The 27,807-nt window shown below is 49.5% G+C and overlaps 1 protein-coding gene across 1 annotated transcript; it reads left to right on the top strand.

Annotated features, from left to right (window-relative positions):
- Nucleotides 1-1,422: 1,422 nt before the first annotated feature.
- On the top strand, nt 1,423-23,846 carry HIF3A (hypoxia inducible factor 3 subunit alpha). Its single transcript, XM_036275429.1, has 14 exons — nt 1,423-1,696; nt 3,245-3,390; nt 5,230-5,314; nt 5,619-5,731; nt 6,212-6,420; nt 7,677-7,783; nt 7,972-8,119; nt 10,824-10,942; nt 11,930-12,120; nt 13,058-13,162; nt 18,438-18,706; nt 19,738-19,855; nt 21,332-21,413; nt 23,749-23,846. Exons 1-14 carry the CDS (start codon nt 1,423-1,425, stop codon nt 23,844-23,846), a joined length of 2,064 nt encoding a protein of 687 aa, XP_036131322.1.
- Nucleotides 23,847-27,807: the final 3,961 nt, after the last annotated feature.

Genomic DNA, 27,807 nt, shown 5'->3' with positions numbered 1-27,807 from the left:
TGGCCCTGGTTGGTCATGCGGGTGGCAGCCACTCGATGTGTCCCTTTCACATCGATGTTTCTCTCTCTCTCTCTTCCTCTCTCTCCCTTCCACTCTATCTGAACAAAAAGTGGGAAAAAGACCTCTGGTGAGGATTAAAACAAACAAACAACAACAAAACAAAAAAACTATAGCATTTGGATTCAGACAGACCTGGAGTTTGACTTTTAAGACAGGGGTAGACCCCTGGCCGGTAGCTCAGTTGGTTGGAGCCTCGTCCTGTACACCAAAAGGTGGTGGGTTTGATTCCCAGTTGGGTCACATACAACAGGTAACTGATTGATGTCTCTCTCTTTCTATAATTTTTTTGTTAATTCTCACCCGAGGGTATTTTTTCCACTGATTTTGAGAGTGAAAAGGAGGGAGGGAGAGAGAGAGAGGCATCAATGTGAGAGAGACACATGGATTGGTTGCCTCCCACATGCACCCGGACTAAGCCCGGATCGAACCTGCAACCCAGATATGTGTCCTTGACCAGGAATGGAACCCATGACCCTTCAGTGTGTGGGTGGACACTCTAACCGCTGAGCAACACCAACCAGGGCATTGATGTATTTTTCCCTCTCTCTAATAATCAATAAAAACATGTCCTCGGGCAAGGATTTTTTAAAAAGACAGTGGTAGAAATAGGGGTAAGCACTAGATAAACCCAGAGCCAGAGAGACAGAGAAAAGAGACGTGTTCAATCCCTGGCTTCACTCCTGATGGGCAAACGCTGCACGCTCTGTGCCTCGGTTTGCTCATCTGTTCACTGGGGACATTACTTTCCTTCTAGGGTTGTCTGAGTGCTAAATGGGTTAATGCAACACACATGCCACAGGGACTGACATAAAGTAAAAGCTGAATAAGGGGCATATGTTTCCCACAAAAAGATTCTCATCCTTCTACACCCAACCCCACTCGCAGGACCAGGCTTCTGAGTGGATTAGAGGGCAGGGGTGAGTGTTTAGCCGGACAGAGCCCCGGGAGGTCGGTTTGCTGTGTCACCCTGGTGGGGCCCCTGTTGGTGGGTCCTTGGACTTTGAGATCTGTGCTTGAAGATTCTGAGGACTCAGCTCAACTGAGGGGGAAGGTCAGGAGACAGGATTCTGGGAGGCTGTAGGGCAGGGGGTCTGGGAGGCTGCACAGGCATCTCCTTTCCGATCCTTCCCTCCCTGGCTCCGCGCCAGCTCAGCCAGCCCCCTCCCAGCAAGAGGCCTCCCTGTCCCCCTGGCGTCCTAAGCCAGGGAATAAACTGTAGATAAGTCAGGGAGGGGACAGCGCGGGCCTGTGAGGCACAGGAGAGCAGATAAAACCCGAGGCTAGAAGCAGCTTCAAAGTATAACGCTTCCAGGCCCAGAGTGCTTCGGCAACTCGCCGCCGCCACACAGCCAGCCCGGCGCCATGTGGCGGCGCCCCACGTGCTCGTCCCGGCCGCCGCTCTCCCCTGCCCAGGGCCCGCCAGCGAACGCTGCCCTCGCCCGCAGGTCGAGCACCGAGCTGCGCAAGGAGAAGTCCCGGGATGCGGCTCGCAGCCGGCGCAGCCAGGAGACCGAGGTGCTGTACCAGCTGGCGCACACGCTGCCCTTCGCGCGCGGGGTCAGCGCGCACCTGGACAAGGCCTCCATCATGCGCCTCACCATCAGCTACCTGCGCATGCACCGCCTCTGCGCCGCAGGTGAGCCCCGCCCCTGGGAATTCCCACCTGGGCGAGGTCCCGCCCTCGGAAAGCGACGCCCCGGGGAGGCCCCGCCCCCGGCAATCCTGCTCCCGACATAGCCGCGCCCCCTGATGTCTTCCCTGCGGAGCCCCAGTCCCCCTGGAATCCACTTCCCCGGCGAGGCCCCGCCCTGCTCGAGTTCTGGGCAGTCGGCGCCCGCCCCCCGTAGACGTCTATCACTTGTAAGGCCCCGCCCCATGGAATGCACCCTTTGGAAGCTTTGTCTTCTTAGAAATCTATGGAATAGGAGGCCAGCTGACTCCCTAAAGCCTCAACCCTAAAGATTTGGTCCCCCGGGAGACCTTCTGGGCTAGGCCTCTTTCCCTTATAGTAAATATCCCTGGAGGCTTTTCTGCCCAATTTTTAATTACTTGAGAAAGTCCCCCTGCCCCTCCTCAGCTCCCTAGTTCTAGTTCTTGTCCCCTGAAGTAGTTATTCTTTTGAATTGCCACCCAGTTAGAATTGCGCTCTGCAGGAGATGCGCGCGCGCACACACACGCTTGGAATCCCAGGACCTTGAAAAGATTGTTATGTGGAAGGAGGAGTCATTTTCTCTTGGGCTTTGCTTGTTAAACTTCCCCACCCCAAAGATTTTTTTTTATCCTCACCCGAGAATATTTTTCCATTACTTTTTAGATAGAGTAGAAGGGAGGAAAGGAAAGAGAGGAGAGAAACATTGATGTGAGAGAAATACATCAATTGGTTGCCTCCCACCTGACCCTGACAGGGGCTGGGAATCAAACCTGCAACCGAGGTAGTGCCCTTGACCAGGAATCGAAACCGAGACTTTTTTTGTTGTTTTTTTTTTATCCTTACCGAAGGATATTTTTCCTTTATCTTCAGGTAGAGAGAGAGAGAGAGAGACAGGGAGAGAGAAACATTAACATGAGAGAGACACATCGACTGGTTACCTCCTGCATGACCCCGACCAGGGCTGGGGACGAACCACACCAAGGCATGTGCCCTTGGCTGGAATCGCACCCAGGACTCATTGGTCCGCTGCTGGAGCTCTATTGCTGAGCCAAACCGGCCAGGGCCCTGCCCCAGAGATTTTTACTTCTCTGTGAGGCTCTGCCCCCTTAGAATTCTTTCACTCAGGACTCTGTTTCTGTAGAATTCCGCCCCACTGGAAAGTTCTGCCCCAAGAATTCAGAACCCCTGTAAGGCTTGGCCCCCTTAGAATTCTGACTTGCCCTAAGCCCTGGACCCTTAGAATTTTGACCACTTGGAATTCCATCCCTTTAGAATTCTGTCCTCCTGAGAGTTCTAGTCCCTTGGGAGACCCCTACCACCTTAGAATTCTGTCCCCCTGGGAGGCCCTGCTCCCTGAGAATTCCAATCCCTGGTGGCCCTGCCCTCTTCCTTGGGATTCCAAGCCACTGGGATGTCTCCCCCTCACCTGGGGGTACCCATAATTTCTTCTGAGTGAGGGAAGGCAGAGGGAAGCGAGCCAGTGGGGCCCATGGCTGACTAGAGATGCCCCACCCACACGGGCCTGGACACCAGGGGAGTGGAACCAGGTGGGAACAGGGGACGAACCACTGGATGCCTGCTACCTGAAGGCCCTGGAGGGTTTCGTCATGGTGCTTACCGCCGAGGGAGACATGGCTTACCTGTCGGAGAATGTCAGCAAACACCTGGGCCTCAGTCAGGTGAGAAGAGCTGCCTGCTTTGTGCCCGGTCCATGCAGGTGATGCTGGGACGCAGACGTGACCAGGACCGCCTTAGCCCTGCCTGTACAGGGTTCCCAGTACGGAGGGAGACCGACATGTCACCAGACAGGAAGATCAGAATGCTCAGGGCTGGGCTGGGGTGCAAGCCAGGGGAGGGGGTGACCTGACCCAACCTGCGGGGAATGGAGGGTTTCCAGGAGAAACATCCGAGCTGAAACCTGAAGGGCTCACTCCAGTCCAAGGTATGAAGAATGGATGCGACCAGCAAAGACTAGGAATATAGATAATTGAGGGAACAGAATATCCAAAGACCCAGAAGTGAGAATAAACAGAACATTTTGGGAAAATAAAGACATTTATCCTGTCTTTATTTTCAGTGGGAGAAGGAAGAAAAAAAAAAGCCAGCAGGGGCTAGAGAATTAGGGCCAAATTAGAAGGTTTATCCAGGGCACTGGAGAGCCATGGAAGGTTTTTAAGCAAAAGAGAGGTTGTGTCGGAGAGGTGGAATCAGATTTACATTTAGAAAGATCCCTGTAAGTGTGCATAGATAGAATTGGAGCAAGTGAGACTAGAAGCTGGGAGATCCTCAAAGAGTTGGCTCAGGGCCTCAGGGCCTGAGGATGGGAAGACAGACGAGAGACACTTAGGGAGTAGAGCTCGTTCCAGCTCATCTTTATAGCAAGCCCTATGCAAGTTACCAGCATCTTTCCTAGTTCACATAAATGGGCTCCAAGTGGCATCTGTTCCTTTTCCCAGCCTCATGACCCCACTCCGGTACCAATCTGTCCTTCAGCTTGAGCTCTTGGGCTCAGAAAGGTGAATATCCCAAGGTCCCAAAGTTAGAAAGTGGAAGATTCAGGATTCGAATCCAGCAGCAAGAGGTGCTGTTGGAGGAGGGAGACCTCACCCTTCCCCTGTTTCCCATCACAATGGAACTGTGAGCTATGTGGGTCCCCTTTCAGCTGTGTCCCCTCCTGCCAGCACCAAGCTCATGGCCTGAATGGAAAAAGGAGTTGAGTCTTTGGCTTGCCCAGTAGCTGGGGTTTGAATGGGGTCTCACCTCAGGACCTTTGCACTTGCTGTTCTGCTTCCCAGAATACTCTGCTCCAGAAAGCCACAAGACCACCTCACTGGCTTTGTTCAGCAATTTGTTTAAATGTCACCTCCTCAAAGAAACTGTCCTTGATGACTGACTAAAATAGCATCTCTTCATTTCATCACCTTACCCTGCGTTAGTTTTCTTCATATTTCTTTTTTTCCCCCCCTCTTTATTGATTTTTTAGAGAGAGAGAGGAAGGGAGAGGGAGAGAGAGATAGAAACATCGATGAGAGAGGACATTGACTGGCTGCCTCCTGCATGCCCCCCACTGGGGATCAGGCCCACAACCTGGGCATGTGCCCTGACGGGGAATCGAACCAGCGACCTCTTGGTGCATACATAGGTCGACGCTCAACTACTGAGCCACAGCGGCTGGGCCATATTTATTATTATATTATTTTATAAATATGTGTTTTGTTTTGTTTACTGGCCGTCTTCCCTCATTAGCCAATAAGCTCTGAGAGGCAGGGACTTTGTCTTTGTGGTCACTGCTGTGCCCGTACCATGTAAACGAGGGCCTGGCGAATAGTATGCTGGAGAAAGGAATAAATGACCGAATGAACCAATGAACCAATGAATGCATGGATGTGGAGACTGGTGACATAGCCCAGGCTCCGGAACGAGGGCTGGGGTGATGACGCTGGGAAGGAGGAGATAGGCCAGAGGCCTTAGTAAAACGCGTTCCCTCCCAGACAGCCCTCTGCTTCCCCCCCTCACAGCTTGAGCTCATTGGACACAGTATCTTTGATTTCATCCACCCCTGTGACCAGGAGGAGCTTCAGGATGCCCTGACCCCCCGGCAGAGTGAGTTCCCTGGAGGCCTTTGTCCCCAAATTACAGAAACTGAGGCTTTGCCCTACCCTCGGCATATCCCTCTTCCTCTGGAATACTGGATTTTCAAAAATGGGAAGAGGAGGATGTGGCCCTGCCCTGGGGAGTCTGAAGGAGCACACCCTACCCCGTGGGAGACCCTCTCTGGGTCCAGGCCTCTATTTGGGGGATGAGGCTGCTAGGGAGACTTTAGTAACCGGATGCTGGAGGGAACTGGGCCCTACGCACAGCTGCCCCGGTGACCTGCTTCTCCCCCTGACCCCATGGCCCTCCCCAGGCCTGTCCAAAAAGAAGCTGGAGGTCCCCACGGAGCGGTGCTTCTCCTTGCGCATGAAGAGCACCCTCACCAGCCGAGGGCGCACCCTCAACCTCAAGGCGGCCACCTGGAAGGTGGGCAGGGCCTGGCCCAGACGAGGGCCTGCTGGGGCTGGGCCTGAGCCCGAACCTTCTTGCAGTGGGTTGAAGTCCAGGGTTCTCCGAGGTCAGGGATCCTGTGGGGCTCTTAGGGGGGGTCTGGTGGGCCCTTCGGGTATCTTGAAGGTTGGGTGTCTATGGAGTCGGGGGGCTGGGGATCCTTGTATTCTTTCTTAGTCCAGATCTTTGTGGGTCTGGGGGGGGGGGTCCCAGCCTCCAGGGTCCAGAGTCTCCATGGGTTAATATTTGGGGTCCTCAAAATCTGGAAATCTTCATAACCTCCTTAGGCTGGGTCTCTGTGGGGTTGGGGCTGGGGGGCCCCAGGGCTCTCTGAGCTGGGCCTCTGCAGTCCTCAGGGGTTTCTTCTTCTCAGCTCCTGTGGGGCCCAGAGACATACCTCCCAGCCCCATGGTTCCCCAGGCCCTTGGGCATCACACCTGACCCCTCCTCCACCAGGTGCTACACTGCTCTGGACACATGAGGGTCTACAAGCCACCCCCACAGCCTTCCCCAGCCGGGACCCCCAATTTAGAGCCACCCCTGCAATGCCTGGTCCTCATCTGTGAAGCCATCCCCCACCCGGACAGCCTGGAGCCCCCGCTGAGCCGGGGGGCCTTTCTCAGCCGCCACAGCCTGGACATGAAGTTCACCTACTGTGATGAGAGGTGCCCAGCTCCTCTTTCGTTCTGTCCAAGTTACTGAATTTTCTGTGGCTCCTTTTTATCTGTGATTCTCTCTCTGTCTCTCTCTTTGAGTCTTCCTCTTCGTTTCTCCCTCCCTGTCCTAAAACGGGTCAGTTCATGTGAAAAAGTTAGGACTGAACCACAAGCGAGGTACGAGGTACGTGCCCTTGACCTGAGTCGAACCCGAGACTCTTTGGTCCACAGGCTGACACTCTAATCACTGAGCCAAACTGGCCAGGGCATCATCATTACTTTTTATGTCTATTCATTTTTTCTGATCTTCTTGTGATTTTTCTTTCATCCTTTCTCTTCCCCTCTCCTTTTTATTTTTATTTTTTATTTTAGAGAGAAAGAGGAAGGGAGAGGTAGAGAGAGATAGAAACATTGATGAGAGAGAACATCGACTGGCCGTCTCCTGCACGCCTCCCACTGGGATCGGGCCCACAGCCTGGGCATGTGCCCTGACCGGGAATCGAACTGGCGACCTCTTGGTGCCTGGGTCGACGCTCAACCACTGAGCCACACCGGCCGGGCCCCTCTCCTATTTCTTTCATGTTTTTTCCCTTTCTTTTCTTCACTCCTCCATTTCCACACACTCTCTCCTCTTGTATTAGTTTCCTGTGGCTGCTATAACATTATCATGAACCCAGGGTCTCCAAACGACACAGATTCCTTATTTCGAGTTCTGGAGGTGAGAAGTCTGAAATGAGTCTCGTGGAGCTAAAATCCAGGGCCCTGTTCCTACTGGAGGCTCCAGGGCAGAATCCGTCTCTCGCCTTTTCCAGCCTCTGAAAACGCCCCGCATTCCTTGGCTCTTGGCCCCTTGCTCTGTCCTCAGACGTCACTCTGACCTCTTCCTCCATCATCACATCTCCTAGTCTCACTCTGATCGCCTGCCTCCCTCTTGTAAGGACCCCTGTGACTACATCGGGCCCACCCAAATAACCCAGGACAATCTCCCCATCTAAAGACCCTTAACTTCATCACACCTGCAAAATCCCTTTGGCCATGTAAGCACACATACTCACAGGTTCAGGAATTAGGACAGGACATCTTTGGAGGTCTTTATTCCACCTAACACACTCCTTTTTCTAGTTCTTAATCTCTTCCTTTCTCTTCGTTACAACCCTGTGTCTGTCTGTCATGCTGGCTTGATCCCTGGGTCCCCCTGCCCCCTCCCTCCACCCACCCTTACCTCAGCCTGTTGAACGGACCAGGCTCCACTATACCCACCCCAGGATCGCCGAAGTTGCTGGCTACAGCCCCGAGGATCTGATTGGCTGCTCTGCTTACCAGTATATCCACGCGCTGGACTCGGATGCAGTGGGCCAGAGCATCCACAGCCGTATGTGTTCGGGTTCTGTTTCCCTGGGCCTGAGCCTGCCAATACCAGCTAGCTCCCTGCTCCCCAACCCCCCAGGAACCTGATCTTCCCTGGTCCCTTCAGACCTAACCCCTGCGCCCCCCCTCAAGCTTTCTCTCCTCAGTTGCCCCTTTTATAAGGCCCTGAGCCCTTCCCCTCCCCCTCCCCAGTGCTGAGCAAGGGACAGGCAGTAACGGGGCGATATCGCTTCCTGGCGCGGAGTGGTGGCTACCTGTGGACCCAGACCCAGGCCACAGTGGTGTCAGGGGGCCGGGGTCCCCAGTCTGAGAGTATCATCTGCGTCCACTTCCTGATCAGGTAAGTGGGGGGTGAAGGGGTGACTGTGTACCGAGGTCTGATCTGCATGTGTGTGGACAGGTGTGTGTATGTATGTGGGTATGCACAAGTGTGATTGTATATTGTGCACATGTGTGAGAGTGTAAACACACATGTATGTGGAACATGTGTGACTGAACCCACACATGAATCTATGTGTGCATACAAATGTCATCAGTGTGTATGCTATTAATTTAAATTAAAAGGACTACATTCAAGTTAAAATAAGAAATCTAGCAGATTCATGGGGATTTGTTTTGCTTTTTTAAAAAACTGAGGTGTTTATATTTAGAACATTTGTTCTTCTTGGTATATGGTTCTGAGTTTTGACGGATGCATGGAATTGTGTAGCCATTACCACAATACCCCCAAAATTCTCTCATAGTGAACCCACCTCATCCCTACTCCCTGGCAACCACTGATCTGTTCTCTGACCCTAGAATTTTGCCTTTTCTAGAATGTCATGTACATGGAATTCTACAATATGTAGCTTCTTTGACTCAGCATAATGTATTTACAATTTATGTTGTGGTGTGTATAACTAGTTCCTTTTTAATGCTGAGTAGTATTCTGTGGTTTAAATCGGAATGGACCCCAGTTTGTTTATCCATTCACCAGTTGGAGGACATTTGGGCTGTTTCCTATTTTGGGTGATTGCAAAAAAAGCTGCTGTAAACATTCTGGTATAAGACCTTATGAAACCATATGTTTTCACTTCTCTTCGGTAAACACCCAGGAGTGGCATGAACGGGTCATGTGGTCAGTGTATATTTAACTTCGTAAGAAACTACCCAACTGTTTTCCCAAAGTGGCTGTACCATTTTGCATCCCATCAGCAGTGTATGAGAGGGTTCCAGCTGTATCCTTGACAGCATTTTGTATTGTCTCTTTTTGTCTTGTTTGGTTTTAATTTTAGCCATTCTAATAGAAATGTGATAGTAAATCATAAGCTCCCCCCACTCCATTGTGTATCTTAGAAGTTTTCCACCATAACATGGTGACAAAGACAACAAATTATCCCATAAGACAGACGGAATGACAGCTTTTCTTTTAAGATTACCTTCTAGGATGTGGCACCAATTTCTAACATTTTAGGAATTTTCCCCGGGCCCTTTTGAAAATAGAAGTTGGTAACAGGAGGATTCATACACATCTTTATATTGCACAAGAAAACAAACTGACCATCTTTTGAATGTTCTCATGTCAACACCTTTTCAAATCAGAATCTTTGAATAATTTATAGACAGTGAAAGAGAGGGAAACTCCTTTTATTCATTATGAGGATCTGCCTTTTTATGGCCAGGCCCTGAGATTTCCATTTTTTGCACTCTAAAAAAAGAGCAGATTTCAGTTTTACTGGCAGAAAATGGGTGAGGAATGATAGGTATTTACTTAGTAACAGTGAATTGAGGAGCCTACGGTATTAATCGTTAGCGCCGTGTACATATTGTGTAGTGTGCGGTGGTGTGGCTATTGGTGTGTGTAGAGTCTACTCTCCCCCCCTTGTACCTATATTAACTCATTTAAGCCTCATAGCAACCTGGGGAGGAGGTACTATTATTATTCCCTCTTTACAGAGGAGGAAAACGAGGCCCAGAGAGGTTCAGCCACACACTCAAGGTTACACAGCTTGTAAGTGGCAGAGCTGGGATTTGAAACCAGGCCACACTGGCTGCAGGGCCCTTGTTCTCAACTACTGACTAAGCAGTACCGATTGTCTAGGAAATGCTTGTGGAGCGAAGGAGGGAGTGAACTCCATGTGCCAGCCTGAGTGAATGGAGCGTGTGCACTTACCAGTCCGTGTATATCCATGGGCGTATATGAGTGTTGCCATTTGTGCCTGTGTGTACCGGGTGTGTGTGCTTGTGTTTTTCAAAGGGGATGGAGTGGCTTTGGTCCAGCCTAAATTGGGATGTTTCCAGCCCAGAAGGGGTTTGGTACGGGTGGGAAAGGATCATAGCTTCTCTAAGAGCTGGCAGGAGGACCACCCACATTCTGTCCTGGAGAGTGTTATGCAAATGAGATGCAAATGAGATGCAAACGAGGGCCTGGTCCTCAGCCCCAGACCAATTCACCAAAAGCTGATTTGCTCAGCGAACATTTGGATTGTCTCTACCGCTAGATACTGCAGGGAGGGGACGTAAGAAGGATGTCTTGATAAATCAATTCCCTTGAATGTCTGTGAATAGAATCTTCATAAATAAAATCTTACTCATTAAAAAATATCCCTATGAATTCTTCACATTTGGGAACATTGGAATGTTAACGCTATAGTCTTCATTAATACATTTTTATGAATGTTTATGAGTGAATATCTATAAAGAGAATATTTCATTTTTACACCTTTTACTCTCCCGGCTCTCTGCCCCCAGTGCCCCACCCTCTCAGCCTCCCCTCTCTACCCAAGCCCTACTAAATGCCAACTCTTTCTTCTGTCTTTCCTTCCACAGAGGGAGCTTGGGAAGACACACTTAACTTTCTTTTCAATGCTATTAGAATAAAAAGCATTTGAGAAAAATTAAATCCTTAAAAGAAACAAGTAAATGTGGCAAATTCTTTTCTGCACGCTACCCTCCTGCCCCTGACAGGACTGCCTCCTATGACAGGACATCATTTGAGGGGGCTGCCTGGGCCGGGGCCAACGACCCTCCCTGACTCCCACTCCCCTTTCTGCCCTGTACCCCAGCCGGGTGGAAGAGACTGGAGTGGTGCTGTCCTCGGAGCAAATGGAGCGACACTCTCGCAGACCCGTTCAGCGGGCCACCCCCTCTCAGAAGGATCCCCCTAATCCTGGGGACAGCCTTGGTATGGGGCAGGGCTGGGGCGGGGAGGGATTGTGTCCCCAGGATGCTTAGGAGAAAGCCCAAGTGCTTTAATGTGGCTCACCCTGTGTGACCTACTTTCTGCCTCCTGCCTCCTTCCTTTTCTTACTCTGAACCACACCAGCTTCCTTAGTGCTCTCGGAACGTGCCAAACTCTTTCATGCCTCAGGGCCTTTGCATATGCAGTTTCCTCTGCCCTGAAAGCTCTCCTCTCTTCTGTCCTCCCTCTGTTCCTGTGTCCCTGGGATGATTGCTGCAGTCTTGTTGCTCTGAATCCTGCCATGGCTCCCCTTTGCCCCCACCCTTCAGTTTGTTCCCTCCTCCCACCTCACTGCTCTTTGGCTTCCAGTAATGTTGACCTCCCAAATCTGGTTCCTTTCCACCTCTTCCTTCTCCTCCCATTCCCTTGTCTCCCCAATTCTGGACAAGCTTCCCTCCCTGTTTGCTGTTCTTCAAGGCCTCACCTTCTCCCAGCTGTTGCTGGCAGTCCATGTCCCTGGGTGTGGGATGTGGTCCGTGGAATCCTTTTCTTTTCTGGCTCAGAACTGGCTTAGGCCAAGGAGACTTTAGAACTTCTTTGAGGGCCTTGGGTCAGTCTTTCCCCCCACAGCTGAATGGCCGGATGCTGTTCTGTGCCGCTGGAGAATCGGGTCAGTTATGTGTACTGGTCTAGCCATGTTGATTTTAAACCTTAAAATATTTCCCCACCACTGGGCAACTGCTACTGTTTCAAGCCTACTGTGTGCCCCTCACCCCATGTTGTCTCCTCCTATAGGACCCTCCAGGGACTTGCCATAATCTGACAATCAAAGGGATAGCACCTGGCCCAGCTTCCCAGCACTGTGAATGGTGTCCACCCCGATTGATTGTTGAAGACATCTGCTATGCTCCCTGGGGATGGCGTGGAGGGCTCTGCCCCTCTGCCATGGGTGACCATCCTGTGTCCTCCCCATCTTGATGTGTCCTGCAGCAGTCTCTGGTCCCCGGATCCTGGCCTTCCTACACCCCCCTGCCCTGAGCGAGGCCACGCTGGCCGCTGACCCCCGCCGTTTCTGTAGCCCTGATCTCCGTCGCCTCCTGGCACCTATTCTAGATGGGACTTCAGTAGCCACCACCCCCAGCGCACCCCCGGCCTCAAGGTGCCCCCAGAGCCCCCTTCCGGTAAGCAGTCCCTCACACTGGAGCCCTCAGGATCCGGGCTGCTTTGTCCTTTGGCTTGAACCTTGCCATTCTCTGGGCCTCAGTTTCTCCATCTGTGTAGTGGGAAGGTTGGGATGAGATGGGGTCTGGGGTTTCCTTAAGACCTAGATTCCAGATTGTTTAACTGTTATCTGGACCAAAACCTGGGGTGTTTGGGATTGGCATGGGTGACCCCTCCTGGCTTGTGATCAAACACTCAGGCTCTCTGGACTTTGACCTCAAAGAGTCAAGAACATCTAATGTCTTAAATTACACAAACCTGTATTCAAATCCTGAATCTGCCACTTACAAGCTGTGTTACCCTGGACAAGTGGGGCCTCAGTTTCTTCACCTGTAAAGTTAGAATAGTAACAAATAGCCACGTCATTGGTTATTGTGAGGGCTCAATGAGATTATTCATGGGAAGACCTTAGTAGGAGCCTGACACCTAGAAGGTGCTCAGTAGACCTTACAGGTTACTGTTTTCACAGAAGAGTCCAGGTAGTCTGACCTTTGACTATTTGGTCCACATTATCTGGTGTTGCCTTTCCTCATCCCGACCCTATGCCCCGCCCCCAAACAGCCTCTCTCCACCAGAGAACTAGGCTGTGACCTTTGACCTCACCCTGTACCCCTGGGATAGCTGGGCTCTGCATGATTTTCCCCCAGGCTCCAAGCAGGCCTGAATGTCTTGGCTTCAGACTCTGGTCTTTCAAACCTTTGATTTTTTCCTATTGCTCTACACCCAGGCTCTCTGAACACCCAGGTTCAGAAGTCATTTGCATTTGACCCCCTTGGTGTCCAGCTGTTTAATATTTGACCCTCACTTCTACTTCTGAGCTCAAATGTCTAGACTGTCTTACTGTTGATACCATCTAGGCTCAAGATTTCCTTAAGTCTCTACTCTGTCTCCTCACAGGCTGATCTCCCAGATGAGCTACTCGTGGACGTGGAGAATGCACACAAAGTCTTGGCCTCTGGGAAAGACATGGAGGTAGTGGAGACAGATCTAGATATAACTCAGGTGAGGGCTGGCATGGGGGCTGACATACCTGGGCTTTAGAGAAAGGCAGTGGGATGATTAAAGGGATGAGTGGATGGATAGATGGATGGACGGATCATTGTATTCATTAGGTGGGTGATGGTGGATAGATGGATTGGTGTTTAGACAGATATTTGGAAGGATGGATGGATGGATGGATAGATGGATGAATGAATGGGATGTTTGGATGGGTAGTTGGCTAGATAGACCATTGGTTCATTGGATGAACGACAGATGGATGGATAATGTTTGAATTATTGATTGAATAGATAGATAAATGACAGTGGCATGATGAATTAATTATCTATTACTATATAGCAAATTATCCCCAAACTCAGTACCTTAAAACAACTCACACAGTTTCTGAGAATCAGGAATCTGGGAGCAGCTTAGTTGTGTGGCTTTTGCTCAGAATTTCTCATGAGGCTGAAGTCAAGCTCTCAATCAAGGCCACAGTCACCTGGGGCCACAGAGGATCCACTTTCAAACTCATGCACATGATTGTTGGCAAGACTCAGTCCCTCACTGGCTTTAGCTGGAGGCCTCAGTTCCTCACCTCGTGGGCCTTTATGTGGGCTGCCTATGTGTCCTCACACCATGGCAGCTGGATTTCTCCAAGGCAAATAATCAAGAGACAGAGGGAGCCCAAGACAGAAAATGCTGTGTTTTATAACCTAACCTTAGAAGTTACATTCCAACACATTACTTTTGCTGTAATGTATTTGTCATACATACCAATCCTAGTACAATGTGAAAGACAACCGCATACAAGTGTGAACACCAAAATGCAAGGATCATTGGGGCTCCATCAAAAAGTCACTTCCCATTACAACATCAGCTTGAATTCCAGAATCTGCTCACCTAAATCAGGTCTGGATGCAGTGAAGCTCAAGTACATTCCATCTCAGTCTGTTGGCCTGTGAACTGAAGAGACAAACTGTCTGCCACCCACATAGAATAACTGCTATATGTATCCTGTTCAAAAAAAGGGAAAGGAGAATACACAGGTGTCACTGGTCCACAGCAGTTTTGAAATCCAGTTAGGCAAATATCAAAAGTTCCTTGATCAGAACTCATTTCTACTACTTCCCAGGAGCTTTTCTTCGTGATTCTTGGCTCTGCTGTCTGGACTCTTGGCTCCTCACTCTCAATCATCCTTCCTTTTTCATAAAATGCAACGTGCGTTTGCAGCTGAGTGGTATTCATAACTGGCTTCCTGCTTATGGAACTTTGGTGGTCCGAGGTCTCTTTTCATTTTGTGTCATCTCTCTCCCTTTCAGCCCAAACTGGCAATCTTTCTACTCATATAATTCTCTTAAAAATTTATTTTGGTGTGAACATTTATTTTTTTTGTTTTTATTTTAAAGGTATGTTTTATTTCTTTATTTATTTTTTATCCTCACCCGAGGACATTTTTCGATATTTTGTTCAGATAGAGTGGGAGGGGGAGAGAGAGAGAGAGAGAGAGAGAGAGAAACATCGATGTGAAAGGGACACATCGAGTGGTCGCCACCCACACGACCCAACCAGGGCCGGGGACAAACTGCCACCGAGGTACGTGCCCCTAGCGGGAACCGAACCCAGGTCTCTCCAGACCGCAGGCCAATGCTCTAACCGCTGAGCAAAACCGGCCCGGGCTAAAGGTGTGTTTTATTTTTATCCTCACCGAGGACATTTTTGCATTTATCTTCAGATATGGCAGGAGGGAGAAAGGGAGGAAGAGAGAGAGAGAAACATCTATGTGAGAGAGACAAATCGACTGGCTGCAGGGGTCGGGGACAAACTGCAACCAAGGTACGTACCGAACCCAGGCCTCTCTGGTCCATGAGCTGACGCTCTAACCGCTGAGCCAAACCAGCAAGGGCTGTGAAAATTTATTAACCGTGTGAATCTCTTTGGAGTTCACACCATTAAACAAAAATCAGACCCACAAATCTCATTGAGATAAATCCTTGTCTACCTTGTGCTTCTGCTGAGATAGCTGAGTGACAGTGCCCTGAAGTCTAATAGAAGCCCTGTTGTTTGATAAGATCTATGAGGCACATCTCTAAACTCTAGAGCAGTGGTTCTTAACCTTCCTAATGCCACAACCCTTTAATACAGTTCCTCATGTTGTGGTGACCCCTAACCATAAAATTATTTTCGTTGCTACTTCATAACTGTAATTTTGCTACTGTTATGTCTTAGGCGACCCCTGTGAAAGCATCATTGGACCCTCAAAGGGGTTGCAACCCACAGGTTAGAACCGCTGCTCTAGAGAGTCATTTGTCTAACTGAAGGATACTGCTAGGCACCACCACTTTTTATCCTTCTGAGGTCTTAACAAGGAATTTTATGGTCACACTCTGGCTTCATCTTTAGGCCATGCTTTTCTGAGGGTGCCCTTCTTTGCTCAGAAACCATTTCTTAATTTTATTATTTTTTTTAATACTCACCTTAGGATATATTTTTTCCCATTTATGTTCAGATAGAGTGGTAAGGAGGGAGAGAGAGAAACATCGATGAGAGAGAGACACACTGACTGGTTACTTCCCGCATGACCCTGACCAGGGCCGGGGACCAAACTGCAACCGAGGTGCATGCCATTGACAGGAATTGCACCTGTGACTCTTTGGTCTGCAGGCCTATGCTCTAACCACTGAGTCAAACCAGCCAGGGCCCATTTCTTAATTTTAGCATTATTTGCCACCTAGGGAGTTCCCAGAGTTAGCTAAACCCCAGGCCAAAGACACTGTCCTCCAGACTCCCAAGTCTGCCCAAGTTCAGGAGTCCTCAGGGCCACCCTCGCTGCACACTATCTGGATGAAAATATAGAGATTCCCACAGACTCCCTCAAGTTCATTCTTTTTCTAGAACTAGTCATAGAACTTAGAAAGCATAACATTTATGATTACAATTGTATTATAGCAAAAACCATTATAACCAAAGGACAAGATGCACAGGGTATAATCTGGGACTGGAGGGTGCCAAATGCAAAGCTTCCATGTTCCCGGGGAGGTGTTACCCTCCTGACATTGATGTGTGGCGACGTGTACATGGAGTATTGCCACTCCAGGAAGTCTACTCAAAGGTCTGAGCCATGTCCAAAGTTTTGTTAAGGTTTTACAGGTATGACTGATCAAGTTATTGCCCATGTAGTTGAACTTGATCACCATCTCTTCCTCCCCAAAGACCCACACTTTCCCTGGAGGTCAGGCTGATTTCACGTGGCCCAAACCCCAACCCTCTAACCACATGGTTGACCTTTCCGGCACAGCCAGCCTTCACCCAGAGTCATCTTGTTAGCATAAACTATCAGGCATGTCCAAGGGGCCCACCATGAACAGCAAAGACACACCAATCAATCAGGAAACTCCGCTGGTTTAGATGTTACCTCCCAAGAGCCAGGTCAAAAGGTCAAACCTCTTTTGGGATAAAGTTCAATATACACAGAGAGACTGAGAGTTCTCAAGACTTTACAGGCCCAGCTCCTTCATGTGTAACGTTTCTTCCTTTAGCTTCTCTCTCCTCTTGCCTTTTATTTATTTATTTTTTTATCCTCACCCAGGGACATTTTTGCATTTATCTTCAGGTAGAGTGGGAGGGAGGAAGGGAGGAAGAGGCGGGAGAAACATCCATGTGAGAGAGACACATCGACTGGTTGACACCCACATGACCCCATCCAGGGCCGGGAACAAACTGCAACTGAGGTACGTGCCCCTAGCGGGAACCGAACCCGGGACTGTCTGGTCCATGGGCCGACGCTCTAACTGCTGAGTCAAACCGGCCAGGGTTCCTCTTGCCTTTTACTCCAAGCAGCAAGGAGAAATCAGGCAGCCCCTTTGACAGTCTGGCTAGGATCACCTTAGCTAGATCACCCAGTTCACGTAACATTTTCTGCTTTCCATACAGCTGCAGGTGGCAGTGTTGCTAAACTTTCAGCCACTGCACATCAAAATTCCCCTTTGCCCTGGTCGGTGTGGCGAATAGAGCATCAGCCTGTGCACCAAAGGGTTGTGGGTTCGGTTTCCCAGTCAAGGGCATATACCTGGGTTGCAGGTTTGATCCCCAGGCCCAGTCAGGGCACATGCAGGAAGCAACCAATCAGTGTCTCTCTGTCACATCAATGTTTCTCTCCCTCTCTCTCTCTCTCTCAAAATCAATGGAAATAATAAACTTGGGTGAGGACTAACAACAAATCCCCTTTCCTGTTTTCCAGTAACATGTTCCTCACTTCCCTTTAAGCCCTCACTGGCAGGCTCCTCTTGGTTTAGATTTTTATTAATAGTTTGTTCAAGGTAATCTAGGCTTTCTCCACCGGGCTTTTCCGGGCAGTGGGCTTTTGTTATAGCAGCACCCGACTCCTGATACCAGAATCTTATTTGCAATCTATTTCTGGATAACAAGTTACCTTAAAACTTAGAAGGTTAGCCCTGGCCGGTTTGGCTCAGCAGTAAGAGTGTCAGCCCACAGACCGAAGGGTCTCAGGTTCGATTCCCAGTCAAGGGCACGTACCTGGGTTGTAGGTTCAATCCCCGGCCCCAGTTGGGGTCATGAGGGAGGCAACTAGTCCATGTGTCTCTCTCACTTCGATGTCTTTCTCTCTCCCTCCCTCCTTTCAACTCTTTCTAAAAATCAGTGGGAAAATATCCATGGGTGAGGATTAACAACAACAACAACAAAACCAACTTAGAAGGTTAAAACAGCAATCATGTATTACCTCACATAATTTCTGAGGGCCAGGGGTCTGGGAGCCACTTAGATGTGTGGCTTTGACTCAGGGACTATCACAGGGTTGTAGTCAAAATGTCATCCAGGGTTGCAGTCATCTGAAATCTTGACTGGACTAGAGTACATTCACTCACTTGGCTGTTGGCAAGAGGTCTGCTTCTTGCCATGTGGGCCTTTCCATAGTGCTGCTCAGGACATGGCTTTTCCCCAGAGCAAGTGATCTGAGAGAGAGAGAGCACAACAAAAACAAAAGCCACAGTGTCTTTATAACCTAATAACGGAAGTCATACACCATCACCTTGACAATATCCTATTGTTACCAGGGCAACCCTAGTCACTGCAGTAGGGGACTACACTAGGGCATGAGTACCAAGAGGAGAGGATCCCTGGGGGTAATGTTGGTGACTGGTTACCACAGAGTCCTTATCCCCATTTTACAGATGAGGAAACTAAAGCTCAGAACTCAGGCACACAACTCGGAAGTGGTGGAGCTGGGACAATAGCCCAGGCTCACCCCAGGCTCTTAACTCCCTCCTGCCCTCCGCAGGACGCCGATGCCCTGGATCTGGAGATGCTGGCCCCCTACATCTCCATGGATGATGACTTCCAGCTCAACTCCAGCGAGCACGTACCCAGGGCCTACCACAGACCTCCGGGGGCTGCCCCCCGGCCCCGCGCTCGGAGCTTCCACGGCCTGTCACCCCCAACTCCTGAGCCTTCCCTGCTGCCCCGCTGGGGGAGTGACCCCCGCCTGAGCTGTTCCAGCCCTTCCAGAAGGAACGCCTCAGCCCCATCCATGGCTGGGGCTCGGAAGAGGTGAGCCACAGAGGAGGAGGAATGTCAAGGGAGCAGAGAGGGGGTCCCTGACCCCGTCTTGCTCCTGCCTCCTACTCCAGCCTCATTCTCGTCATCCCTCCTACACTGACCTCCGCCCTGGCCGCGCCCTCGGTGCCCCTGCATGGCATGCATGTTCCAGCCTCTACGTGTCTGCCTAGGCTATGCCCTCCCTCTGGAGTGCCCTTCACCGTTCTCATTGTTTAGTCAAATCCCACCAGTCAACCAGGGCCTTCTCCTTTGCAACATACTTGTATCTGGCCTAGTGATAGTTTTTGTCATAGTTAAAAGGATATTGCCACAAGGTTAGAGAAACTTCCTAGAGCTAAGTTTCCGAATACCTTTGAGAATGTTGAAAACTTTGGACTCTTTCTCAGGAATATTTACACACACATTTTGCATATAATTTCAGAGGGTCCAGGTCCCTCTTCCAAAGATGCTAGATTCCTAATACCTAAGTTTTTGTTCTTCAAGTTGTGGGCATGTGCCCCTTTAGTCTCCAGAGTGGTCTCTTTACTGTCCATGTCAGGCTTTTGTGCACACATCTAAGTATTCCCCAAGGCTCCCGGCTTGGCACTGGGTATACAGTGGGTGCCTAGCAAAGACTTGTTAAATGAGGGAGGAAATTAATGAATAAAGTAGGTGGAGGGGTGGATAGATGATGGATGGATGACAAGTGGGTAAGTGGATGAATAGGTACATGAATGAATGGGAGGATAGATAGATGGAGGTTGTATGGGTGGGTAGGTGATGGATCATTGGATAGATGAATAGGAAGATAGACCAGTGGGTGGGTGGATGCATGGAAGGATGGATGGGAAGATGGAATGGTGAATGGATCAGTGGATCAATGGATCAATGGATGGATCGGTGGGTGGATGGATGGACTGGGGATAGAGGAGTATATAAATAGGTGCTTGGGGGAGTGAATGAACACTTATCCTCTACGCACACTGGTGCCCACACCTGCCCATGTTTGCTATGTTCTGAGATTCTTTTCTGTTTTCCTCCAGGCCCCTGGCCCAGAGCTCAGAGAACGGGGCCGAAGGGGTGGAGCTGCTGGGAGTAAGACCCCCCAAACGGTCCCCCAGCTCAGAACCTGAAAACTTTCTACTGCCTCCTCTCAGCCTGGTATGTGTGGAGATTTGCGGGGTTCTCTGGCCCTCAGAACCCAGCAGGCTTAAGCTTACTGCTCTTTGGTTGGAAAACCAGAAGGGACAGGGGCTGGCTGATGGGCAAATGGAAAGTTAATAATCCAGCTGAAGCTAGGACCTTGGTATTACAGCTCAGGTAATGGGTATGAAAGGGTTATGCACATTTATGTAATTGGTAGGAAGCACTAAGAAATTTAAACAGGGGAAGGGGAGAAATCACAAGGGGGTAGTATCTGCTCCTGTGGGCCCTTTCCAAACCTAGAAAAGGTCTTGGCCTTGGATGATTAGAGTAGTGTTGAGTACAGACACTAGAATCAGGTTGACTTGGGTTCGAGTCCCAGGTCAGCCGCCTAATAACTGAGACCTTGGGCAGGTGATATCAGCACTCTTGAGTCTCAGTTTCCTCATCTGGAAAGTGGGATAGTTACATATCACGGACTTCCATGAAAAGCCAGTGAAATCAGTCCCTTTGCTCATCCCCCAGGGGGGGTGTAGATAATGTATAAAAACCAACCAAACTAGAGCAGCACCCCATTCCCCGCAGTCTCCCTGCCCTGGCTGTCAGTTCTGCACAACAGCAACCAGAACACCGTCTAAACGCCGGCCTAGACTGTGACTTCCACAAGGCCCCCCGCCCAGGACCTTCCATGGTTCCCTACTGCCCATAGAAGAGCTCTCTGACTGCTCACCCAACAGGGCTGTTTGAACCTGTAGGGTGTGATTGATAGTATCAATAGCTTATTTGAGAGTGTCTACCATGTGCCAGACACTGACTGCCCTAATTCCTTGCATGAGTAAATTATTTAATCCCCATGACCATTCTGGAAATATCATCATCATCATCATCTACACTTACACAGGAGAGTTTAGGTAACTGTACCAGTCAGTCTGGGCAGGAAACAGCACACTCGAATGGGGTGTTGAGGAGAATTTAATAACAAGACTGTTGGCAAAGGTGTGGGCAACATGTAAGGGATCAGCAAGAGCTGGTACAGCACCCCAGGGCAGCAGTGTGGGTAGCTGGCACCACCTCCAGCCTGAAGGCACAAGGCAAGGGATGGTCACTGGGTCTTGGAGAAAGGAGGGTCTACCTTGTAAGAGCTGAAACCTTCTGTGGAGAGACACAGCTAACCCATGACGACCCAGCAGCCAGAAGGTCAAACACCCCTCCTTGTCCTCCTCCCACCTGCTGGCATCTCCCATTGCATGAGCCCCATCAGAACACAGAACAAGGCTGCGCATTGACGGAGCCCACACACACAGCCTGCTGGGGCACAGAAGGGGAAAATGAGGCTCTGGAGGGACATTTGGAGGGTGTCTGGGACAGTGACTTACCCAAAGTCACAGCTGATAAGCAGCCACTGAACCCCCACAGTGTCCTTAACCACTGCACCATCCTGCCTCCTTGGATATTGATCATGATGATGATGATGACTTTGTCTCTGCCCTGCAGAGTTTCCTTCTGACAGGAGGACCCACCCCAGCCAGACAGCAGGATCCCAGCACCCACCTCCTGGAACTAAATGAGTCCCTGGGTGAGTAGCAGCCTAGGTATGCAGAGGCCCTGGGCCCCTCTTCCCTGGGAGGTGTGGAAGGCTGAGAAAGGGGTGGGGCGATCCTGAAAGTGGTGGGCAGCTGTCAGTGCCCGGAGGTGACCCTGGTGAAAATGTGCAGCCCCTCTCTCCTCCCAGGAGTACTGTGGGGGGAAAGAGGCCCTGAGGGAGGCATGGAAACTGGGCCCAGCTCCGCACCTAGATCTCCTGAAGGCTGCCTCTGATTACGCTTTGGGGCTGAGTCACACCTCAGTCATTACCGGCATGTGGCTTTGGGAAATAGTTTTTGCTTCTGGAGCCTGGGTTCCCACCCCCACCACTCCCCACCCCGTCTATTAGGACCTATTGTAATAGTTCTTAACTTAAGGAGATGTTCGTGGACCTGTGAAGACGCTGCCCAGGAAGAACTTAGCACGAGAGCTGTTTTATAGTAAACGCTCAAGAACTGCCTACCTTGGCACCACACTGCATGCACAGCTCTCCGCAGGGTGCGAGACACATGCTGCCTGGTTTCTGTTACTATCATCGTCGTCTTCCGGCACCACTGTCAATAGCCGCAGCTCCATGTGGAACCTCCAGGCATCAGGCAGAGGGCTTTTCAAAGCACGAATCTGACCCTGGCCTGCCTCTGCTCAAAATCCTCCCATGGCTCCCTAGTGCCCTTCAGTTCAGAGGGATCAAGCTCCTCACCTTGGACTCAAGCCTCTGGGGTCTGACTGCCGCCTCATATCAGACCACACTCTGCCTTACATCCTCTGTTTCAGCCACAGCCACTGTCTTTTGAGTCATTCTGTCCTTTATACTTGTAACCAATATATATAGAACACAGAGCAAATGCCAGACAGCTGGAGACACAACTGTGAACAAAACATATAGAAATCCCTGACCCTGCAGAGCTGACATTCTAGTGAGGGAGACTGTTAAGAATAAAGGGACAAATACAGTAAAGAGTGCAGGAGATGAAAAGTGCTACTGGAGGAAACAATGCATTCAAAGGGAAAGGGAGTTCTGGGGGGGGCAGGGATTTTAGTTTTCTTTCTTTTTTTTTATGGTACGTGCCCTTAGCAGGAACTGAACCTGGGACTCTCTGGTCCGCAGGACGACGCTCAACCGCTGAGCCAAACTGGCCAGGGTGGATTTTAGCTTTAAGTATGATTAGATAATGGCCTCATTGAGGTAACATTTGAGCAAAGACCTGAAGGAGGAGAGGAGGTGAGCCATGACAGTTTCTGGGGAAAGAGCATTCCAGGTGGAGGGAACAGTGAATGCAAAGGTCCTGAGGTGGGGGTGGAGGGGCGTAACTGTCTTTTGGAAGGCAAATACAGCCAGGGTGCTGGAGCAGAGTGAGGAGGGGAGAGAGGTGTAGGGAAGGTTACATAGGCCCTCTGTAGGGCATTGCAAAGACTTTTAAATCATCTTGCTTGAGGAGGCTGCCTCAGGGCCTTGGCAGATGCTGATCCATGTACCTGAAATGCTTGTCCATCTATTCCTTGCCTAATGACTGCATCCTTTAGATCTCTGATCAACTAGTACTCCTTCCAAGCTCGGGGCTCATAACACTCACCACAGACCATATTTACATAGGTGTGTGCATAGTTATTTGATAATTGGCTGTCTTGTGGGTTTGAGCCCTGTGAAGGCAGGGGCCAGGCCTGTCTTGGTCACTGCTGTAGTGTGCTGGGGAGGGGGAGGGGCAGGCTGGCCAGTGGCTGGACACAGAGCAGATCCTCAGTATATATTTGTAAAGGAAGAGCTAACATTTATCTAATACTCACTCTGCCAATCTTTGTGCTAAATTTATGTACATGACCTAACTGACTCCCCTAACTGAAATGCTAGCCCCACAAGGTCATGGAGTTTCATCGTCCTGTTCACTGCTTCTTCCCCAGTGCCTGGCACGCAGTAGGTGCTCAATAAGTGAGGTAGATATAAGCATCTCTGTTTTCCAGGTAGCAACAGCCCTAGTTATTGTTCGAAGCACTTTACATTGATTCACTCTTGGGAGAGAGACACTATTATTAGCCCATTATACAGATGAGGTAACAGAGACACAGAGAGGTGAAGTCACATGCTCTAGGTCACACAGCAAGTAAACAACAGCAGAGCCTAGATTTGAACTCAGGTCGAGTCTGGCTCCAGGCTTGGCTTCTTACCTACTGTTTTAAATATTCTAGACACCTGGGGTTCGGAGAGCAGAACTTGCCCAAGGTTTCACTGAATCCAGGTGTGCCTACCTCATCACCCACTTTTAACTGTCAGGGGCAGACAAGTTGGGGTGATAATTCCCCACTGGTTTACCTTCTATCTTCCTCCACAGGCCTGGGCCCTTCACTGCTCTGTCTCTACCCGGATGAGGACACCACCCAACCCAAGAGCCACTTCCCACCAGCGACAAGCTTGACCCAAGCCCACTGAGCCAGTCCCTCTTCCCATGTCCCCTTCCCAGAAAGGACCTCAACACTTCAAGCTGGCAGCCAATGCACAGTGGCCCCTGCCCACCTCGGGCCTACCTCACTCATCACCCCTCTACCCCTCCCCCATCTGGGGGCTTTTTGGGGTGGTCTCAGCTCAGTGACCTCTGGGAGGGGGTTCTTGGACCCCTCCTCCTTCTCTCAGGACTTCCCTTGGAGTTCTTGATCCTGGTTACCTCATCCTTTCTCCAGCTCTCTTGGCTTTATCTTGGGTAATTAGGGGTGGGGGAAGTTGGGGTTCAGATCTGTTTCTAGGCTCTGGGGTGTATTGATAACCATAATCACATTTCTTCCCATCTGTCTTTCTTTTATTATTATTTTTCTTTTGTTGTTTTTGTGATACTTTTTAATTGCTATGAAGTGCCCAGAGTCCATAAGAATGTGGGACTCCAATTGTCACACCCCCACACTCAGGTGTCAATGGGTAAGGGAGCCTCTGGGCCAGATGCCCCCCCAACCCAGTGACTTCTGATTGTGCCCTTAGCCTCCTAAGCAGCCACCCAGCTCTGCCTACCCCCTCCACTCTGGACTTCTGCTACCCCCAGCCTTGCCACACACTGACTTCATTTGTGGCTCTCCTATTCCAGGTGTAGCCTCCAACTTCCTCTGCTTCCAGACAATACGATCTCCAATCTTCTCCTGGTTCTAACACACAACTTCAGACCATCTCTGGTCCTAGACTGCACCCCCCAACCTTCTCTGGTTCTAGACCACACAACTTCAGACCATCTCTGGTTCTAGACTGCACAGCTCCACACCCCTGTTTCTAGACTGCACAACTCCAACATGGTCTGGTGTAGACCTACAGTCCTCCAAACTCCTCTGATTCTAGATCTCACTATCTTCAGCTCTTTCTCATCCTGGACCTTACAACCTCCAACTCTATTTTCATAACTCATGGTCTCCAAAACTGTCTGGTTCTAGGACTTACAACCTCCAACTCCATCTGACTCTAGAACCCCTGGCCACCAGAATCCTCTGGTTCTAGAACTCACTGACTTTCTCTGTATACATCTTTGTTCTAGATGTCACACTCTCCAATTCCAACTGGTTCTGGATTTTACAACTGATTATTTTCTGATTCTGGACCTCACAACCCCAAACTTCCTATTGGCTCTACACTTCCCAATCTGTAACACATTTGGTTCCAAATACAGACTTGCTGATTTCCAAATCTCATGATTCCCAGCTCATTCCTTTTAACTTTCTACACTCAAGATTTGCTTTTCCAATCAAAAAGAAGTAAAACGAGTTTTATGTCTTGATCTTATAACCAGTATCTCCAGAACTGGACACTATGCTCCAGTTCTTTTTTATTCTAGACCTCATGGCCTCTATCATTCACTGGTTCTAGACAACACAACCTCTAAACTTTGCAACTTCCAGGCCCCTCTGATTCTAGATCTTATTGTCTTCCTTTTCTCTGGTTCTAGAACTTAGCCTCAAATGTATCAGATTCCAGACCACATATTATAAATTCCCTTGGTCCTAAACACAGTCTCTAATTCCCCCTCACTCTAGATCTTATGACTCCAAATTACCCTGGTTTTAGAACCCAGCCTTCAAACATCTTCTGATTATAGACCTTGCCTTATAAATGTCTCTGGTTCTAGATACTATACTCCTAGCTCTTCATTCTAGATCTTATGACTCCAAAATCCCTCTAGAACTCAGCCCTAGGCTTTTTCTAATTCTAGTCCTTACTCTGTAAGTTCCTCGCAGCTGCCAACTGCCTCTGATTTCAGATCCAAATTATTATGGTTCTAGAACTCAGCCTCCAAATGCTTCTTATTCTAGAATCTGAACCTCACCCTATAGATTCTTTTAGTTCTGAATCTTACAACCCGACTCCCTGATTCCAGGCTCCAACCTCTGAACTTTATTCTGGCCTTCTCACTCCACTCAACTTGCCCCAATTCCCACTCTTTCTTATGTCTTCTCATTCAAGATCCATATCATCCAGGTCTTTCTGCTCACAGACTTCATGCTCAAACCTCTCCATTCGCAATCTCATATCCCTAAAATCTGTCTGTCCTAGGACCCTCTCTACCCCCCACCTCAGCCCTCCAGATACGCACTTACCTTTACCTTACCCCAGGTATCTGGGGACCTGGGGCTCCCTAACCCCCTTGGGGGGGTCACAATCTAGGAGACTTCCCCAGCCGCACAGGCACACGCACAGCCCTATCCACATATCACGAGGTGGTAAGTGAGGCTAAGACTCCTCAGTTCTCTGCCACCACCCATGTGTCCCCAGCCTCCTTTCTACAATGGTGCTACTTTTGGTCTTCCACAGGAAAAGGTCTTCCTCTCTTAGCCTCATTCACCTTCTTTCTGAAGGGTACTTTTCACTCTGTTTTTCTTTTTTCAGGGAATTTCCTGTCCAGATTGGTGCTACAGGGGGAGAAAGGTCTCACCCCTCCTTCCTTAGGGGATGACCTGGGCCCTCAATTAAAAAAAAAAACAAAACAAAACAAAAAAACTGTGCTAGGCCCTGGCCGGTTTGGCTCAGCAGTTAGAGCATCGGCCTGCAGACCAAAGAGTCACAGGTTCGATTCCAGTCAAAGGCATGTACCTTGGTTGCAGTTCAGTCCCTGGCCCTGGTCAGGGTTGTGCAGAAAGCAACCAATCGATGTGTCTCTCTCACATTGATGTTTCTCTCTCTCTCTCTCCCTCTCTATCTGAAGATAAAATTAAAAAATATCCTCAGGTGAGGATTTAAGAAAAAGAAAACTGTGCTAGGCTGGGGGGCAGGAAGAGACTGGACCAGCTATGCTGGCTCTGAAACCCCCCACTAATCTCTATATCACCATAAAGACCTTGCCTTGGTAGGCACCAGAACTCTGCGTGTTGACTCATCTGTGGGGTTGCTTCAGGGGGTGTGAGTGTACTAGGTGACAGGTGTCCATGTCACTGTGATTCTATGCGTATGTATGTGACTCCATGTTCCTATGTAGGTCTATGTAACATGTGTTTGGTGATGTCATTCTGTGTATGTGCCTTTGTGACATAATTCTATGAACCTGTAGGGGGCATTGTAATACTTTCTACACATGTGTATTAGTGTCTGAGTGAAATGCTTCTGCCTAATGTATTTCTAGTTACTTTGAGTGTGAGGGGCCCTGAGTGTGTGAGATATTGTGGTTTGTTTGTTTTTTGTTTATTTTTTGGTTCTTGTGTGTGTCTGTGTGGTACTGAGATTGTGTACGTGCACAAAATTGTTTGACACTATAACTGTGCACTAATGTCTGTCTGTGACATGATTCTTTGTGCTTCAGTGTGTGTGTGTGAGAGCGAGAGCGAGAGAGAGAGAGAAAGATTGCAGATTCATGTGTGGATGGCTCTTCTGTCATGTCTCTGTGTATCACCCGCATAACCCCTCTCCTGTGTTCCACAAAGGAATCTTTTCAAAGGAGAAAAACCACTTTTAAGACTTGGCATTTGCTGCTCCCTCTACCTTAAATGTCTTTCTCCCTTCCCCCCTCTCCTTACTTATCTCTTACTCATACTTTAGATATAGGCTCAGACACCCCTCCTCCAGAAAGTCTTCCCTGCTTGCCCCAGCTTGGTGAGATACTCCCACAGCCTCCTGAGAGTCCCCCCACACACCCTGTCCTCATCATAGCTCTCTAGGTACTCTGTCCCACTCTGAGTATTTACAATGGAATGAATGTAAACAGTAATTACCCTGTGTCAGGCCCTCTGCCAAACACTTTACACATGTGATCTTATCAAACTCTCCTCTAGTCCTATATAATAGGCACGGTTATTATCTCCATTTTACAGAGGATAAAACTGAGATTCAGAGAGAGTGATCACTTGCCCAAGGTCACAACACAGGGAAGGGCTGAGCTGAACTTGAATCCAGAATTCAAATCCATTATGGTAGCCTTCCCACACACATA

Source organism: Molossus molossus, unplaced genomic scaffold, assembly GCF_014108415.1.
Source record: "Molossus molossus isolate mMolMol1 unplaced genomic scaffold, mMolMol1.p scaffold_m16_p_21, whole genome shotgun sequence".
Taxonomy (NCBI): domain Eukaryota; kingdom Metazoa; phylum Chordata; class Mammalia; order Chiroptera; family Molossidae; genus Molossus; species Molossus molossus.
Note: the sequence above shows the minus strand (reverse complement) of the source record. Positions and strands in the feature narration are given on the sequence as shown.

Excerpts from the sequence above, each read along its gene's own strand:
- HIF3A (XM_036275429.1), top strand. The coding sequence starts at position 1,423 with ATGTGGCGGCGCCCCACGTGCTCGTCCCGGCCGCCGCTCTCCCCTGCC. Across the intron at positions 10,943-11,929 it reads TAATCCTGGGGACAGCCTTG|CAGTCTCTGGTCCCCGGATC; the intron begins GTATGGGGCAGG and ends TGTGTCCTGCAG. Across the intron at positions 19,856-21,331 it reads TACTGCCTCCTCTCAGCCTG|AGTTTCCTTCTGACAGGAGG; the intron begins GTATGTGTGGAG and ends TCTGCCCTGCAG.